The sequence below is a fragment of the Epargyreus clarus genome, unplaced genomic scaffold, assembly GCF_041222505.1.
Source record: "Epargyreus clarus isolate Ecla_fem2 unplaced genomic scaffold, WU_Ecla_fem_2.2 ptg000031l, whole genome shotgun sequence".
Taxonomy (NCBI): domain Eukaryota; kingdom Metazoa; phylum Arthropoda; class Insecta; order Lepidoptera; family Hesperiidae; genus Epargyreus; species Epargyreus clarus.
In genome coordinates this window covers 4,704,376-4,724,624 of record NW_027332236.1, presented here as the reverse complement: position 1 = coordinate 4,724,624, position 20,249 = coordinate 4,704,376, and the positions used below count along the sequence as shown (strand labels likewise).

Genomic DNA, 20,249 nt, shown 5'->3' with positions numbered 1-20,249 from the left:
AATCACTTGCACGAAATATTTTCGATACTTTTTCAAGGAGCAAAATAAACGTTGATGAAAATAATTATTCACATTTCGCCGATTTGTTATTTAAAGATTGTTTAGTTGAAACTACAATAACTCAAATCAAAGTAAAAACAAACGCTATAGGAACTGTAATGGTTACATGCATTATAATTTGCCATGTCAGTTGTACAGTAATCTAATTTGCGGACGTTAGAAACTAATACGCTGTGAAAAGTGAACAGCTACGCACACGTGTAATCTATTAAAATTTTCTATTTATTCGCATACAGTTGGATACGATTTTTTCTATAACATTACTATCACTTTTCGGCTATAAGTTAGATCTGTTTTCAAATTTAGCTTAGAAAAAATGTCGTCGTATTTACAGTAATATAATATAGTGTGATTTTAGAAAAAATGTGGTGTAAACTCTGAAACTACTGGGCACTACAAACTAATATTTCTTGCGCGCAGTAAAGTCGGACTTAGAAAATTTATGCAAGGCATTAAACAAGATGCCAGGTACACCGTCCGTCGCTTTGTCATTCCTTTACTGCTGCTGCACGTTGATTTATATTCTATTTTCCTGAGGTTTGTATACGAATGTTGGTTACAGACATTTATGGTGCTTTTGACTCCATAATTTAGTAGCTGATTTCAACAACGTTTATTTCGCAGAGAGTTGAATTACCAATGAATATCATTGCATCGATGATAAAACAAATGATAATAATAAAATTAAAAATTTCAACAAGATGGCATAAGATGAATTTTCACAATATTTTACACTAAATACGACTAAACAAACTTGAACTGGGCAAGGCCTTGAAGGAAGATTATATTTCTCTAGTTAAATGATAATTAAAAGCTGAAGCTTAAAGTGAGTTTGAAGTTATCAAATTTGTTCTCGCAAACAAAGCTCTTTGTGATAAAGTGTTTCAACTGACAATACAAAAGATACATCGTTCAAGTTTTCGTAAACAGGATAGGAACTATCAACAGTAATTAGCTATTGAATAGGGAATTTAAGGAATTTATAACAGTTTTACCTAAAGAAGATTTATAAAAGTAAGTTCATTTTAGTGAGGTCAGAATACATGCGATTTAAGCGTCAAATCGGAAATGTTTAAATGTAATTACTTTAATGCGCAAAGGTTTTAGAAATTAATGGAATATTATAATCATGAACACAAAAAATAGTATAGATGTCACAATCTTTTTTTGGGTTCATGAATAACATAAGTCTTCTAAAATTGGTTAGTTAAGTTAATGTTTTAGAATTATATATTTTTTTAAATTCAATTTTCATGCCCTGGAGGTTAGGAAAATTTTACCGCTGGATTTCAGAAAGGATGATAATGTTACTAATGCAACTTGTGTTTACTATAATACAAGCCTTGTTTAAAATAGTGTAAGAGCAGAGGTAAATGAAGTTGTTTTTTTTTTTTAATTTTTAAGGATAGTCAAGTGTTAACTAGGTAATGGTATCACATCACAAGGCATTCCTGAGGTTCAACCGACGTACCCTCTAGTCAACTTGCCCCTTTTTTGGGGCAAAGTCTGGTCTTTTTGAGTAATTCCCGTTGTACCAATGAGCCCAACGTCTGTGCCACGCCTAAGAAAGGAATCAAAATTGTAACAAAAGCAAAACATGTGGAAAGAGCACCATATTTCAAACCCAATTTCAATTCAAACCCAAGCATATACAGCACAGCTTCATAATCAGTTAAATCGAAGAATAGTCGAACCAAGACGAGATTGATGACAATCAATAAAAAGATCATTCGCAATTCAGTTCAAAACAAAAGCGTGAAACGTGTGTACATCAATTTACAGATTCATTTGTTATACGACGAACGGTTTTTATCACTATTGAGATCAATAATTATGAGCAATTAAAACGTCATTAACGGTTTCATTCAAGACTCGTATGGTTTTTGTGAACCGTTAATCTTTTCGTGATCGTCATCAATGCTTCATTTATCAGCGGAATTGCAGATAATTGCTTCACTGCACATATTGATTATATTCGTTTCGTTTAAATTCAACAAACAAATGAAATATAGCACGGCAAAATTTTAATTTATATTTGTAGAAATGTGTGTATGATTTAAGTACCTACATTTAACTAAAATTTCAATTTCAAATACATATAAGTCATTAAGTCACTTTCAGTCACTTTCAATCTAATCTTCTTCTTATGGCTGTCATATTCTCTATCATCAACCGCTTTATTTGAAACTTCCCAATAGAATTCTAATATCTAATGATTACAATCGATACTTCATATCTTTCCAGCGTACCTGTTTGTAGTGTGTACAGCGTGCCCGAAGCCCTCGGGCGGCGCGGCGATGTACAGAGGCGGTGCGGGCTCCGCACCGCCAGGACACATACCCGCGCCAGTTGACGCGTTCGACGCCGATGAACATGACGAGTTTGAATGATTTAGTGCTGGAATATAAAAAATATATAATAATTATAGTTTAAAAAATAAAAACCACACTAAAATCGCACAAGGAAAATGCAAATTCTTATTCCTGAAGATCCTGATGAGGTGAATGGGATAAAATTATTTAAATCGTGCATTGTCATCGGTCCTTGATAATTGTTCAAAATTTTACATTAATTGGACTATTCAAAGTGGGTAAAAATCGAGTTCAAAGATTCCATTACATACATACATGCATTAAAGAATGGACAACGGCAGATAAGATCATGGAATATCAACGTATTAATAGAACAACAAGGTATTAGGACAAGGAAGGAACGCTATGAGTCGTAAGTAGGAAGATAAAAAATAGCCCATGATGCTACTGCAGCGTCACGGAAACACTAATTGAGGGAAGGCAAGCAGTGAAATATTCAAACATAACGTTTCTATCAATTATTATATTCCCTACATCAGTGCTCATATAACTTATTAATAACAGTTACTTTAACGTGGGTCATACTCGTAAATGTGATGCTTAAAAAACTTTATCAGATTTCAATAAAATTTGTGCTCCTATTTTAAGAATTTTATCACAGCATATAATCTACAAAGTCGCTGTTATCTACCTCGTTGATGCCAGCCCATGTTTCTTTTCGACATCCGTACGAGTACAAAGAGATGCAATATTATTTCAGGCTTTCTCCAAATCTCGTCTCATCGAGAACTATTTCAGAGTTTCGAACTCACCAGGCAGCGGTCTGTGAACAGCGGTGACGTATCTGTTGCCCTCCATGTAACCCCGGTCGGGCTCCGCGTGGTGGCCATGGTGGCCGCTGTGGATGCTGTGCTGGTGGGAGTAGAACCCGTCGGGCGGGTGCAGCGCCACACCCCCGCCGCTCTCCTCCTCGTCCACTTTCTGTGAGAAGCTGTTGACAAACAAATATTTACTGTTAGTATCAAATTAAATATAAGTGTTTTAGCGATATCGATCTAATCTCTTGCGAAGATTCAGACTCCGTCAATTATCACTTTTTAGATGTGTGATGAGCTTATTAGTTTTAATCCAGCAAGAAAAAACTTAATGCATATAGAAAACATCGAAGAAAAAACAAAATTATCTTTACAATTCGCAGACGCAAAACAAACATTTAAGATCACTATTTGGATTCAGTCTGATCGGGAATCGAATCCAGGATTCACATACGACCTACAAATTCGATCAAGTTCACCATATAAAAGATGCATTTAGATTTCTGTTCTATATCTGAGAATTTGTATACCAATCTGTTTGTGTGTGTGAGAGCAAAGGGAATCTTAGTGTGGGGCTATAAGTGGAAATAGCGTCATTATTTTCATTTCGTACAATATAAATCAACTACGGTAAATGGTACGAGAATTGTTCAATGAAAGTTACACAACACTGTCCCAGTTTCCGATACCTATTTCTACGGGAATTTCGAGAAATAACGGAAACGATCAAATACACGATTGTACACTTAAAAGAAGATTGAATTTCGACACGGTTAGAATTTAATCTAGTTAAAATACGAAACGATCTTCTACGGCGAATCGAAAACCAATATTTGTTTTAAATTACCCATTCCTTCTCTATATATGAAATTTTGTAGCGACGGGAATAGTTCTCTTTTATCTGTAAAAAAACAAGTCTGTGAAGATAACATGTGATGTTTTGATTAAATCATGACTACCTTTCACCTATCTATCTTTTATCTATATCTCCTACACACTTATGGAAAGGTAACTTTAATAAAGCGGTATCTGTTATTACACTATAAAGTTAGGCTGAGATGAGGTACTCGTATCATCAGAAATTTTCATTTGTCGTGAAATATTTATGTATCTATCTTTTATCTTCATCTATATTATTAAATCGCTTTTGAAGGCCTTAAGAAGAATACCCTTAGTAGTTCGACTCCGGAAGCACCACCGCCACATCTTTTTCTGCTTAAGAGCTATTATGTCAAGCAATGTTTTCTTCTGGTTCGAAGAGTTTGATAAAAGAGAGATATGAGACGATCTTATTTAGTTTTCAGCGGTAGCAACACATCTATGGAGGACCTCAAGAAAGACTCTAATCCTATCTACGGTTAATTATTGATGATTTACTTTTTAAAAGATGCAAATTTGCACACGTATAGAGTTTCTTTCGCCGCTTCTTCTCCATAGCATAACACCTTCCGAATCCGTGGTAGTTTGTTGACGTTCAAAAAGTGTTCTATCAATTTTAAATAAATGAGATTTGTATTTGAAATTGAATGTCTGTGCGGCAGTTGTCCCATATTGTGCAGTGGGGCTGCATTTTCTACTCTGTAATAAAAAATAAGAACGTTATTATTTTAACGACATAAATTAGTTATCAGGCTCAATCACGTTAATTTACCTGTAGATGGAAGTAGAAAAGTTAGACGTAACGAAAGCCAGCTATTAAGCTTGCTTGCCTGGTGCTTATAACTTGACGCTGGAGTGGATTCCTAGAGCGACGGCAGTTGACCTAACCCACATTCGCAACAAACGCTTTCCTCTACATTTATATGAAATTGCCAGTTTCGAGTTATACGAGTAACTTCTATGATTGTAGACCTAATTCCGATCCGGTAGGGAATTACGGAAAACATTAAACTCTCAAAAATTATTTTATTTCGTTTCATAAAATTCCCAATTAAAACTTTATGTACATTTTCTAAGTTACTAAGTGATAAGTCGCGGGCTATCAACACATTACTAGAATACTACTTCATAGACTTCACTCACCTTACATATACCTACTTACATTTTACAGAACTCTCGCGTGTGTTCCTCATGATGTTTTTCTTCATTATTAAAGTAAACTTTCATTATTAAAGTTGAAATTTTTTTTACAAATCGATTACCAATCAATTTGTAAAAAATGCTCCGAAAAATTAAACGTATGTGTCGAAGCATCGAACTCCAGATCCCCAATATGAAACATCGAATCTCAAACCACTAGGGTATTACTGCTTCTGGTGTATAGTATGTCATATACTTAGTTATAAATATATACAAGAATACAATTCCTTGACTGGAACTCGAAAAACAGCTCCATAGGCGTATGCGCCTAAGACCTTCCTACAAGATTACCACTATCAAAGTCATAAAAGCCAACCATTAAGTTCTTAGCAGAACGGCTCGTGGACTCCTAGGGCGAGAGCCAGTTGACCTAACCCACATTCGAGGCGCCTCTAACGTTTGCATTTCTCGCCAGTTTATATTAAGCTGCCAGGCCTAGTTTCAAGTTCATATAAATATACTATAATACAATATAATAACCACAGTTATTCAGTAATAGCCTAGTGGTTGAAACCCTGCTTCTCTACCAAAGAGGCCGAGGTACAAATCCCAAACGCTCCTCTAATTTTTAAAACTATGCGCGTATTAGAAATGAATTATCACATGCTATAACGGCAAATTAAAACATCGTAGGGCGACCTATATGTATGGGAGTTCCAATAATATGTTAAAATATTTAAGTATAACATGTTAAAATATATTAAATGGAAGTTATTGAGATAAGTGATTTTAAAGAATACCTATCTGTCCAGAGGCGGACTAGACGAACGCAGAGCCTTCTAGACCCTTTCAGCTCAATCCGACCCTGCATCTGTTTGTATCTGAGGTAATATTCTAATAAACAATACAATGTTTCTATAAATAAATTTATTAGTTTCGTCCATCTCAAACAAATATGAGTATGAACAAGAATCAATAAATTGTTTGGAAATAAAACCGCTAATAATAACTCATTTTCAGTTCGGAAAATAGTAAGTATAGGAGTCAAAATTCGTACAAATACATAAGACAAATAGAGTGTAGAATTCAGGCGATTTATAAAAAATAACTGAACAGAAAAAGTTTACTTAAATCATATACTATTTGGCTTAGCAATCATCGGACATGGAGAAATGTTCCAACAAAACCGTACTATTTAACAGTTTGTTACAAAAATTTTCACCCTCGTATTTGTACATATGAGGAAAACATCATAACTTTCACAAGTGGCTATAAAAATATTTCCACAACTTATCTGAAATGTTTGCGAAGCGGTAACAAGTGGGACGCTCTCGCTGGGGACCTAAACACGCCGTTTAGTTGTACCTAACTGATGTCTATATCCGGCTTCATATTACGTACCTACCTTTCTTTGCTTTGTGTGTTGGAGATTTATAGACACTGTTCAGAACACAACTATACGCATATAGACACTGTCACATATCAGTCTAAAATAATAGCACGTTTACGAGATTACGTACGCTATCTACTTCATTACAACTTGCCTGTAGATAGCGCTGTAATTAATAACTTTTATATCGTTCAATGGATAGCTATGAAACAAGGTACGGAAAACACGGAAAAAATAATAAGCATCAATACTAACTTAATGTTGTAACCGGCTTAAAACAAGTTCTTTCAAGTTCAGATAGTCATGCCACCATATTTAAAAAATAGGCTCAAAAATATCGATAAACAACGAGACGGAACATTTTTTTTAAATCTTACAGATTAATCTCCTACAGGTGCAAAATCGGCGGTGACGATGAGAACGGAAAACCATCACTTTCTAAGTCATAGTTGCACCAAATATAGTGTTAACTGTGTCCAAACACAAAGACGACGTCACGAGCAAATAATAACATAAAATATAACAAAAAATGTCTAAACTGCTTGGGTAAATACAGAAGCATACAAGCAAGGATGATAATCATTTCCATACATAATAAAATGTGTAAATAAAATTTGTACCCATAATACTTGATAACGAACTGACACTTGAGATATGTTCAATATTTATATCCTTCAAAATATTATGAAAGCGCTTCCAGGTTACGAAATAGACAGAATTAAAATACATTCACATACAACACAAAACATGAGTGCACATAATCATAAGTCACTTAACAGTACTAATATGGTAATATCAGACATTATGGTCAGAAAATCAGCAGCCCGTACAAAAATTACTGTTACGTAAGCCCGGACGAACGAAGAAGGCGTTACAATAGTTATAGAAGTTGAAATTGAAGTTGAAGTTGAATTAGAAGTCGAAACGTTCACACGCGAGTGTGAATTGCGTGTGATAATTTCATAGTAATAAAAGAAGAAAGTGCGAATTTCTTTGGATTCCAAAAATAATCGTCTGCTTAATTATACAGAATTATTTTCATAATAATGTTAATGTAATAAGAATAACACTACAATTGCATGCGTTTGAATATTATAATATTTATGAGAGCTTCAGTAACAAGCGCTACTGCATTCTAATTTAAGGGTGTGGTAAGTAGAAACGTAGGTAGACGAGATATTTTAATTTAATCCTTAGATAACGAAGCACCTGCGTTCAATTCAGGAAGAACTTCAATTCTATTTATTATTATATTTTCCATATATGCATTGAGTTCAGTATTTTCTATATTTATTATATTAAACGTATATATTATTTTTTGATATTTTAAAGCATTTGATTATAAGAAATGCACGATAGTTATAAACTACACGAGTAAAACATAACATCGATTACACTGCCAGTTCATCATGAAACCAAACAACTATTTCCATACAAAGCGTAACCTACATGCATGTGTACCTTGACAATGACCACGCGGTCGTACGCGGCGCGGGGTGCGGGGGGTGTGGCGGTGATTATTTAGTACTGAGTAATAGATGATTATAATTATAGCTAATGGTCTACTGTGTCTATTTTAGTCACGAGGATAAAATGAGGATGAACTTCCGTAATTTGCTAGCAATAACATGATGGATTTACCTATTCGAAAATTTGTTAACACAGCCGGATAATTAATTGAAAAATAAGGTAGAACGACAAGATATATCGTTTACTAGCTTACACGGCAAACGTTGTGTTGCCATATAAATAAAAACATGTTAAGGGTGAACAAGCCTTATAATTTAGGGCTATGAAAAATAGATAGTAGCCGATTCTCAGACCTACTGAATATGCATATAGAATTTGGCGAAAATAAAGCCGTTTCGGAGGAGTACGGTAACTTACATTGTGACACGAGAATTTTATATATAAGATAATATATGTGTGAAGAACAAAAGATAAAACAATTAACCAAACCAAAATAACTAAATCAAAATTAGGGAAAAATTAAAATACACAATTACGTGAATTGTGGACACATAACTGTTAAATATAGTATAGGTACTGATTACTTACTTATATATAAAGTATATCTACTGTTTCTTTAAAAAACAGTAAATACTTTTCTGGCCTGTCATGTCGTGCGATTGTCATGTAATTATCGCTTTGGTACATTGCGTACATAATATGTCAAGGTTTATGTTACAGTAATTAAAAATACAATTTAACAAATACGGTAACGAAGTTTAACACGATAAACAATTATTAATTAATATCTTAGTAACAAGGTGTTCCAAATTCGATTCCAGAAAATACATCTAGATTAAGCTAAACTCATATTCAGTATTTTCTTTGAACTTGATATCAACTGTTACAGGGCTCCCAATTTTGTGCAATGTTGTAATACTTGCATCACTAACACTGTACCTACTAAAAATATTAGTACACCTGTATTCTTATAAAATTAAAAAAAAAATGATTCACATCTTAATTCCTATTTATGGTATTTCAGGTAAGAGCGAATATTATTGACGACAACAACATGACGAACTCTAATGAGAACCCTACGCTTTACAAAGGAGAAACAAAACGACAAAACACAAGAGTCGATAACCCGCTGTGTACTGAACACAGTAAACAACACAGATGCCCTGGGAACAGAGAATCGTGTACCAGTATTTAGCATCAAGAGAATATCAACCGATAGTCACGAACGCGTTCCGTTTAGAAAGTTCGTGAAAACAGACACGGAGACTATAATTTGAATAGTTTCCGATCTGGCAGCCGATGTCGCCGATGTAATATCTATGGTTTGTTTAGAAATCCGCTGAGGGTTAATAGTACCTGTTGTTGTTTATATTGTTTTCACTGAGAGACTGAGGTATGAGGAGAAAATGGAAATTGAAACTTAGCTAAGGACACTAGAATCAATAAAACAAGGCAATACAATTAATAAAAGTATGGTCTTCGAAGTCTTTACAATGAAAGTTTAGCAATTTATTGAAATTAATCCATAGTTCGCACTCATCACGAAAACAAGAGCAAAACCACAACGATGCCGGATAATTGTATATTTTCAATCAAAACAATCAACAACGAGTCCAAAATACAAATGGAGCGTATACAACCCCAACGGGGAAAAAATACAAATAATTTTGAAGCCTGCAATTCATTATTTTACACCGCACAGCTTGAAATGTTCTGCCTTTGTTTTGTAAAATCATCTTCCTTGTACAAACTAATCTTGTTAAAGCGAAAGAAACCTTAAAGAAGTAATTAAAATTTTCGTTACATCAAATATATCTACCTTAGTATGAGTTTTTACGTTTTTACAAAAATGACTGTTTTTGTATTTGTTTACGTATTTCCCATACATATCCAATCACTTCTGATACAGTCCGCTAGGGGCGCTGATTGGAAATGTATATGCAAATACGTAAACAAATACAAAAACAATCATTTTTGTACAAAATTAAACTCGTAAACGTAAATACTAAGGGAACTAATTATCCTATATTACTGTAACCATTTAATAATGTAACCATTATAACAATACATTTTTACTAAATAAAAACACCTCTTAATAACAAAGCAGAATCTCAAAATACAAGTGCACATAATAATGTTAAACCATATGCGTATAATTTAAAAGAGAAGCAAATGCAATCCTCTGAACTTTTACACTCTCGATTTAAAACAATTTTCGCTGAAACGAACGAATCCGCTAACTCGGCACTTCATTCACAAACTCTGCAACATAATTTAATTGGTGTTCACAACGAGAACCACTTTTCCGTTTCGCTGATCGCGCGGTTTGTATCCATTCGTTGTGTTCATTTACGATACACGATATAAAATAGATCAAAAGTTACGTAGTATCGTATAATCTAGATTTAGATCTTTTCTCTAGAGATAAACGATTTAACTATGGATGTGTCAAAACTATCAAATATACAATTTCCGAATTTGTTAAATTTTGATAGATCAAAAATTTATTGAAATTTGTCACTCATGCAAAGCTTAGCCTCCTCACACATCTCTGATGGAAAGGTAGAGTACCTTTAAAGGAGTATGTTTAAGGCATTTAACCCTTCCAAGAACAGAGATACGTTATTTAATTGACTCATTGTTGTTAAGAAGCTCTAAATATATTTGTACAAATCAAATTGCGTGAGGACGGACCAACAAAAATATTACAAACTTACATAATAGATAATACAGACATACATAATAACACAGTAATTAATTAATATCCGAATGAGATGGAGTGGATGTTTGCGAAGTAAACGTATCTGTTAATAACGGTATTATCATCAATCAAGCGGCTGGAAGTTAGCGCACAATATTAACTTCTTAGTTTACTATTGGGGAAACGCTGAGAATTTCTTTATGTTACATATCTAATTAAATGAGAGACAAAAGCGTAAATGCGTCTCTTTCTTTTCCTTGAAACAAGTTTTAATGTTTGCCTTTATACGTAAAAATGTCTACTAAAATACTTTTATAGCTACTTTCACGATCGCATTGTTATGGACGCTCATTTACATTTTTTTACAGTCCATTACAGTAACATATGGAACAATATTTCTCGAAACGTGCCTTCTAAAAATATACTTGAAAACAGTGAAGTTCTACAAAATGAAATGAAACAACCATGAAATTTACTAAATAATTCTTCCTCATAACTGTCACTTTCAGAATACAACACAAAGTTGCGCCGCATACGAATTTAATTTACCAAAAGCTTAACTCACACATATATTGCTAATTAGGGTTTCGCCTCTATGACATTCGAAATGTTCATGCAGGTAGCAAACAAAATAAATTAATAATGAAAACTCGTGCGAAATCGACCGTAAGTTTCAACCTTCATTATTAAATTGCTGCTGTTTTCCTACAGATTTATATACAGCTCTCGACAAAGCACGTTTCGCAAACATTAACAAAACAATAAGTTTTTATTACACGTTTAATTCTCACATTAAATTCTGCCAATTAATACATACCCTACGGACTTCGCTGGAACGGTGCCAGAGTAGTGCCTTGCGGAACCCTCGGTTGAGTAAAATTGTACAAATGTACCGGTTAGCTATTTCAAATCTTTGTAAAGCTGAACATATTTCTAACTTAGATTAGTTCCACCGTATTTGTTCAAGTGTAGGCTACATTTATATCAGGTTTCACTTGCAGAGACTTCATGTAAAGTTAAATAATAAAATATACTATTCCTTTGTTGAGCTACGCTTTGGTTCAAAGACTTTCAACTTGCTTTGGTTCAAAGATTTTCAACTTTGTAATCGGTTGTGACCATTTTAAAAACTTCATCTTATGAATTAACAACTGACTGTGTCACTAAACTAGGACTTTCTATTAGATGTTTTATAACAACGACTTTTAAATCAAATATTTAAAATCATCATCTTCTAACGAAGCTGGCCCTAATTTTCGGCGTGTTTTCACTGCCGACGAGCTCATTTGTCAAAAGCTCTAGTGCCCCAATTTTAATGTCGACGACTGTGATCGTTAGCGGTTTGCAAACAATTTTAAAATTTATAAAACTCCCAGTCTATTTGGAACACTTGGTAAGTATCCCAAGTGCAGTTTATTTGTCAAATGGAGCACGACATCCCCTCCATTGTTGATGTAGGGGGTTGGGGGGAACCTTCCATTCAGTTGCGCGGAGTTGATTAATACGCTTGAATGCAGCTCGTTGCAGGGTCGACCCAGTTTCAAGAAAAATAGTCGGTTATTAAACTGGGCAGCCTCTGTGAGAGATTGCCCGGTTTGACTAAATAGGTTGCGGCTTTTACCGATTTCACTATGTGGTTCGCCTGGGTTGCGGAGAAATTAATTTTTACCACACTAGGCATTCACTAGTTAAATGCCTGTAAGAACTTTCTGTGTTATGTGTTGTGCAAATGTAGAAAATAGTTCTTATATTAAGTTGATTAATTTTATTAGTAAAGAGGTGTATTAAAGTGGTTTTAAGTACGACAAAATATACTAAAACATCAATAGAAAATAAATTATTTGACTAACTAGTCTGTCCACGACGTAACAAAATTGAAAACTCGTATTCGCTCTTTTCAATTGCTTTAACACTATTAATGGTCTTAATTAAGCCTAACATGAATTTCCCTATCGTTAGTCTTAAGATTTTTGAAACGTTTTAAATCATTGGAATCGCGTGTTAAAAACGGCATAAATATTAATAAGCCTAGACCAGATACAAGGTCAAATCAATTTTGTTTTGATTAAATTTACTGTATAATTAATTCAACACTGGTTGGCACAAGATAAATAACACCGAATGTAGATAAGAAAGGACACGCTTACGAAACACTCAGGCGTGTTACAAATGTGTCTATTTTACACGCGGCAGATTAATATTAATTTATTTTTATTTGTCTTTACTTAGCATTGTGGAAATGGCTCGTGCTAATTATTAATATCACAATCAATCAATCCAATGATTTGTTAACCAAAAATCGACATTTGACAATTTTTGCCTAGTAATTGCCTGAAGGAAGGATGAGGTGCCGAAGTCCTGTGGTACGAATACCTATTTGTCTCTTGATTGTTTTAACTCATGATTATTTTAGAAATGAACTGCACTTTGGTTAGCTTTAAATATATATGCTTCAAAGGAAGAACTTAGGTAATTAAAACTCGATTTCCATTAATATTCTCATGAAAATTCAACGAGACTTACTTGTAAGATGATAATTTAAATATTCTATTCAATTGCATTTATTAACTGCATTCATTTATTACCGTTGAGTCTGTCACAAAATCGTGATTTACAAAATTCCATTACTTTCATAAAAGTTACCGATTCGCCTGGCACAGATCCAGGTACTCTGGCATCTAGATCAGGCTGCAGTGCGGTTTAAATAGGTCACCAGGATAATACGAGTATCTGGTTCAAAAATGCACTCATTTTATGCAGTGTATCGTATATAAACATTTAGATTTGAATTTAAAGAAGGAAATGTAGATACCTTTATCGAAGAGGAGAAATAAATAGATTACGAATCGAGTTGAAATAAGATTGTAGTACAAAGTGAAAAAGTATACTTATTATTTGTAAGACTATGTAAACAAGTATATGTATTATTAGTAACACACATTTACATAATTACGTTCTCCACAAAGGTTAAAGTCTTTCAGTTAGAGGACATCTTATAATATATGAAGCAAACACTGTTAAAGCTACTTAAGAAAACTTAGTAACTTAGTAAACAAAACTTTCCAAGCGAGTTAAAGGCTTTGAATGTTAGGTGGAGCTATTGTTACTTTATGTTATACTAGTTTTAAGACATATGACATAAGACATTTATTTAAACTTTCTTATATCAATTTAAATAAAAATACATAAATATACACAATCACGACTTTTCACGACACGTACAACATAATTTTTATATAAAAGACGTACATTATTCGCTAACCATTAATTTGTACCGTATTCATAAACTCACCCGTATCCAGGCTTCTGACAAAACCAGGATCGCGTCAGCTTCGCGGCTTCCAATAAAACTCCACCGAGTTCACCGATCCTCATGCCAGAGCAGGAGCAACATCCATCGCCGTCCCCCTCGCCCACGAGCACAACGCGAGACTCCGACTTCGCCACTTTGCCACGGTTTTGCATCAACAAAACTTTCGATCGATTTAGTTTTCACACTTGAATACTTCGCACATTTATCACTGGGATCATTAGTTTCATGATGTCAAGATGGACGGTTTACACTGTTTACGTTAAATTTATGTCCTTTAGAGAAACTGTTTTAACGTGTTCTCAATTTCACAGTTCAGAATTAATTACGGCTGTCACTCAAAACACCACAGCATTTCACTGTTCTCCGTCGGCTTTTAGAAAGAAAAAGCGATTTTAATAAATGGGATTGTGATATAAACGATGTAGAATTCGGTAGTAAAATTATTATTGACGCCATTAAAACAGCCAAGTCATAACGGAAAATTGAGGGTAATAAGACATATCTTGCGATCGATACAAACGAGCAAGCACCAGTCAATGCTGTACGAGCCATTAGTTTTATTGCCTACTTAATGTAACGATCCATTTTTGAATAATCACGTCACCTACGCTAATATTTTTGGACTTTGGTAGAAGTTGTTTTACTGCTTAGGGAAACTTGTTGGAAATTGTTTTATGGAAAAAATATTGAGTAAGAGCTACGTAATGATCACAAAACAGTTTCCTTCAGTAATCTTTATAGCTGACTATAAAAGGACTTGTACCTAACGACCTAAAAAATAATTGATACGTTTATCGTTAACAAAGAAAAACTGGTTATATCGCTTCCGGTGTCTATAACATGTTCATTTACATTCGCTATCAACTCTTAATTACCGAATTTTCCATTAGTATTCGATATTTTGGAAAACGAATAACAGTAGACTTAATTTCAAAGGAAATTAAGTCTACTGTTATTCGTTTTGTTAACCATGAATTCATTCAAACGCTTACTGAGAGCATCTGTTATTTGTTATTTCATTATATTCGTGACAACACTTTTTAAATATTATAGACTCAAGATAAAATTTCAAAATAGACCATAAGTCATCAATGTTTATGATTTCGCACTGAGAGAATATAATATTAGAAATACAGTAGATGTACAAGAGAAATTTCAACTACAATAGCACAAATCAGACGCGCATAAATCCAACATTATGGAACGAATTCAAAAATCACGATACAGCCGTCATCAATCATAATGTACGCCGACATATCATGACTGGCATGAAATAGTAGCCCACTTTATATTATAATAGTAGTATTGAACTCTTTATCGTCATGTTCTACTGGGAGTATATTAATGAAGACTATAATGTTCTTGCTACATCAAAACGGGAAAAAATCAAAAATAAATGCGATAGTCAGTTTTGAGTTTTCTGAGAAATATCTTGATTGTTTATTAATGTCGTTTATTTAAGAAAATCTAATTCATATAAACATATTATTCATAATTACTTGGACCATTGACATTAAAACCTACATGTTTATTTCTATTAATCAAACATCCATCAATCCATCCATCATCAATTTCCAATTCCAAATTATTGTTAAGCGAATTGTTAAGCAAGTATCATGTCGTTTTTATAGACGAAAGAAATCACATAAAGATAATTGCTAAACTACAAAAATTTATTGTGTTATAGGTACTCATGGTTTAATGGAAACACCAGGGTGGTCTTTAGGTCTTAACAACAAGAAAGATTTTAAAAACAATATTTCTTTCCGATGGGAAAATATGAAACCGAAAAGTTAAGAATCCAAATAACAGTTTGATTGTATATTAACTGAACAAAGGCAAAAGCGATTAATTTCCTAAACCAGTAGGTACTCTCATCATAGCAATTATAAGAACAAACATCCGTGACGGTACCCATACTTCATATTTCTAATAAGTTGAAAGCAATTTGAAATTTTGAAACGTACCACACTTAACTGTGTTTATTCAAACGTCGCTCGCTATTAGCAAATGTATTTTCAACCAGTGACATAATAGGTATGGATGATGTCACGATGTGGTTGACAGACAATTTGAAACACGTCAAACACAAAGTCGCTCGAGGATGTTATACTGCAAAACTGATAAATTATATAATACGTATTACGCACGCGCAGCCCTTTTAGGAAAATTAAGGGGAATTCGCAAAGCGTCTCATGGAAAGTAGAATAACTTAAGTAGTCTATTAATCTGCCAACAAATTGAAAATAAAATGATTATCATTTAAAACCATCTTATACCGAGTTCGAAGACATCCGGAGTCCATTGTGACGGATCTAGATACGAGTATATATAAGAGATAAAGATAACATCAGATAATTGTGTGATATTCGTGTTAATTCTGTCAAACTTAAGCCGTATGTGTTATGTGTTATCAGTCAAATGTTAAATAAACAACATTCTATTGTTTAGGCAAGCACTATCATACATTTACGTGATACATTGTGAACGAAAGGTTAAATGAAAATAAAGGAAGTACGGCGTTTTAGACGGCGCCTAAAGTCCGCGAAAGAGGGTGCGATAAATAACGAAGTCAAGACGACAGCTACCCTACATCCCGAGCTTATTATGCGAATGGATGACGTAATAAAAACCATACGAGATTCTCTATCTAGCGAGCAAAATGAGGATGTACTTACATATCCATCTAAATGCAATGTCGTCCACAAACTGAATTGGAACGAGCAAAACGTCGTTGTCTTTGAGTATCAGTGACCCCGATGCTGAAACTTATGTCGTTCTACAAGCTAGGAGCACCAAAAGTGGCTTTAAAACGCCGTGAATCATGTGGAATTTTTGCGAAAACATATTTCCTCCGGAGAATATTGGCAACATCACAAACGCTAGGAACGACCGTGCCAACAGAACTCGAATTATGTTCTGGGATGGTTCTCGGTGAGTGGTTAACCGCAGTCGTCCAAAGTTGAGGCCTCGACGCTAGTATCTCACGCAAAACTGCTACACGCCGTGATAGGTTTTAAGCTAACAGAGGAAATTGTTTTCATATAGAAATGTGGTGGTTGTTATAATAAACAAATAATTCCGTATACTGTGTCCTAATTGTGGTCGGAAAACGGTGAACTGTCTAAATTGTACCTATGAATACAAAAAAAAAACACAAAAACATACATATGGTCGAATTTTCCATTTTGAAGTCGGTTAATAAATAAAATGACGCTTGTCATATCAGATATAAAATATATTTTTTTTATCTATCGAACCGAACGACGGGTCTCTTAGCTTTATGAGAAATGCTACTTTCACTCAAAAATACTTATGTATTATGCCTACAAAATCATGACTCTACTACTCCCTTTAGACTTTACCCCTAACAATCAATCAATGTCTTAAACAAAATAATCACAATAAATCATTCTATATCCATTTTAGTGACATTGATGTATAATAAATTCACCTTCGTAATCAAGTTTCCGCAAAGCGGTATAATTAAGCGTTATATTATAACCATTGCATGCATTGCATTAATAACCAACGAATTGGACCAATGACCTCTCGCTAATCAACGTAACGCAAGTTGTTATCGAAAAAGAAAACGCAAAGAGATTGTATTCGAAAAGTAAAGAAAAGAAACGTATTTTTCTAACTTCCCAAGTGAACTTTATGTCGAAACTTCGACAACGAATGACTTCAGCTGTAAGAAATTTCAATATAAAATAAATGAAATATCGTTTTCCGTTTCGCTTACAAAACCAAAGTATTTCTTTCATTGAGAATATTAGAAGATAACCTTATAATTTCGCCATATCAAAGTCCATCAATGTGTTCCTATACCTTTTTTTTTTTTTTTTTTTTTTTTTTTTTTTTCTCGAGGGGGAAACCTTCAAAAGGTACCCGACGACGTGGGAGCGACGCCGGGTTATGTGGGATTTTTACCGCACTAAAACCCCCCCGGTGGCCGTCCTCAACGCTTGTTGGAGAACTCCGGGATCTCCGACGGAACACAACCGGAGCCCTCCAAGCGCGATGCCCCGATCGGGCTCTACCCTGGAGGAGCAGTTTTCGCTCCTCCCACACCATGTAGTGTTTACGACGGTATGCGACCACACATACCGCCGTCCTTCCCGGGGTCGCTAGCTGGACGGTTCGAGCTCCCACTCTTGCCGCCCGCAACCCCGGAAGCCCCCTTTTAGTCGCCTCCTACGACAGGCAGGGGATACCTATCACAGTTATTCTAGAAGACTATTGGCCCTAACCAGATGAAATTAGGAAGCAGAGTGATGAAAGACACGATAGAGTTATTTGAATGTTTTTTTCTTAAAAAGTCGTTGTACGAGTACGAGTATAAGGAAAAAATTTGGATGGCACTTTCTATGTGTAACTTAGAGACAAGAACAAGAGCATGTGGAGTTTCAACCATATGGAAAATCTTACGGTTGATACAAAGGAACAATTACGTAATTAAAATAACCAGGTTGTTCTATAAATAAAATCCAATCCATATTTCAAATCATACATTACACTGAAGGTTGCAAATCGAGTCGAAAGGCATACATTCCGTCGGCCATGATTGAAATCGTATCTCATGAGTCTCAGGTGAATGGAAACCCCTATCGGTCTGTTTACACCAACTTTTAGAACTAGGTTTATAGGTACCCGAACGCTAACAATTTTAACACAGTCTTTCCAAAACTTCTAGAAATTTCCGTTAAATCAAAATTATCGAAGTGTAATTCGTAATAAGGCATTGAAGATAGATTAGCTAAAGACCTGGAACAATCAAGAAAATGATTACCAGTAATTTAATAGTAAGAAAACGTAGCTAACAATAGGAAAACATCATAATAAAATCAGATACAAAAATGTATGTAGAATTACTAAGATACATACTTTAGTGAAAGCAATCTAGACACTATCTCATCATTAATCAAAACCACCCCAGGGAATTTATTACTTCGTAATATTACATTTATTCTTTAATAGAACTGTCTCCGTCAGAATGTTCTTAAACGTGTATAACTTTCTTTACTGGAAATTATGTCACATTTTCAAGAGAAAGGAAGTATTTTCTAACAAATGAGGGAGAGAGAGACAGAGACTCAACAAAGGCTAGTAATAAAACTGAGATGGATAGTAAAAACGTGTAATGATGTAATCAGGACTACAATGAAAACCAAAGATACTATCGGCAAAGGGAAGCACATAATTTTATTGTGTTTGACTTAATCGACGTCTTTTATGGAAAAGTTAATAATATGCAGCGAGGAAATATACAAGACGAGAAGAAAATACTAGGCTTCAAAATCAAGGTATACATTTTCTTGGTTTGATGAAAACGAAATTACTAGATTCTACAGTAACTTAAGAAATCTATAGAAATACAAATGTAAAATAATACAATTTTTGTGTATCTTCAAAGTCAGCAGACTAGATCTATCATCAGTATCATCATATATGAATGAGTATTGTATAAAGCTAAAACTATGAAGCATTCTCTAGTTTATGTAGCAAATTGTGGTATGAAAAGATTTTTTTCATTAGAATGCAACAAATGAACCAATTGAAAAGGCAGTTTATGTTTTAAATAAAGATTATGGAAATATTTTGTTTGAAGACAAATATTACCAGGACAATAAACACAATAAATTTAACAACGAAAAAAATAAACTTTGTTCGTTATCTATCAATGACATCTTCAACACGAGAATTGGAGGTTTAAGTGTCTATTTTAAATTAGATCTTACTTATCAACACTATATCAGTATCACGAACATTGCCGTAAAAATAAAATAATAGTGTACAAATAAAAAAGTACATTTTTGAGGTGAAACTTCAAATTTATTTTTTTATTTAATGATATTATTTATTACGCTTAAATAATATATGATTCATAATAACAATCTTTTAAGTTTAAGGGAAACCTTAGAAGGGAAACAAATGTTAAGACAGTTATATCAACCAATGCTTGAAACTCAGAACATGCTGAGTCTGTCAATAGTGATCAATTTACACCAAACATCATGTTGACCAAATATTACCCAGTAATATAATAAGGTTCAATAAGAGGAAAGTCACGTATTAATTTTCATAAGGTACTAAACATTTGAATTTGAATTACACAATAATAACGTGCTATAGAATCCAAACTTATTTGGGCCACAATACAAATCTT

At 33.9% G+C, this 20,249-nt stretch overlaps 1 protein-coding gene across 4 annotated transcripts in view; it reads right to left on the bottom strand.

Moving 5' to 3' along the window:
• Nucleotides 1-20,249, bottom strand: part of siz (Brefeldin-resistant Arf-GEF family protein schizo) — a 219,023-nt gene that overhangs the window by 21,182 nt on the left and 177,592 nt on the right. For 2 of the 4 annotated variants that reach the window (XM_073090015.1, XM_073090014.1), the window contains 2 exons: nucleotides 3,185-3,363; nucleotides 2,310-2,457 (listed from right to left, as the gene is read on the bottom strand). In XM_073090015.1, coding sequence (XP_072946116.1) covers nucleotides 2,310-2,457; nucleotides 3,185-3,363 — 327 coding nt within the window. Of the gene's footprint in view, nucleotides 1-1,531; nucleotides 1,660-2,309; nucleotides 2,458-3,184; nucleotides 3,364-14,059; nucleotides 14,306-20,249 lie in introns of those variants that run through there. The other 2 variants (XM_073090013.1, XM_073090016.1) reach the window with 2 other exon arrangements.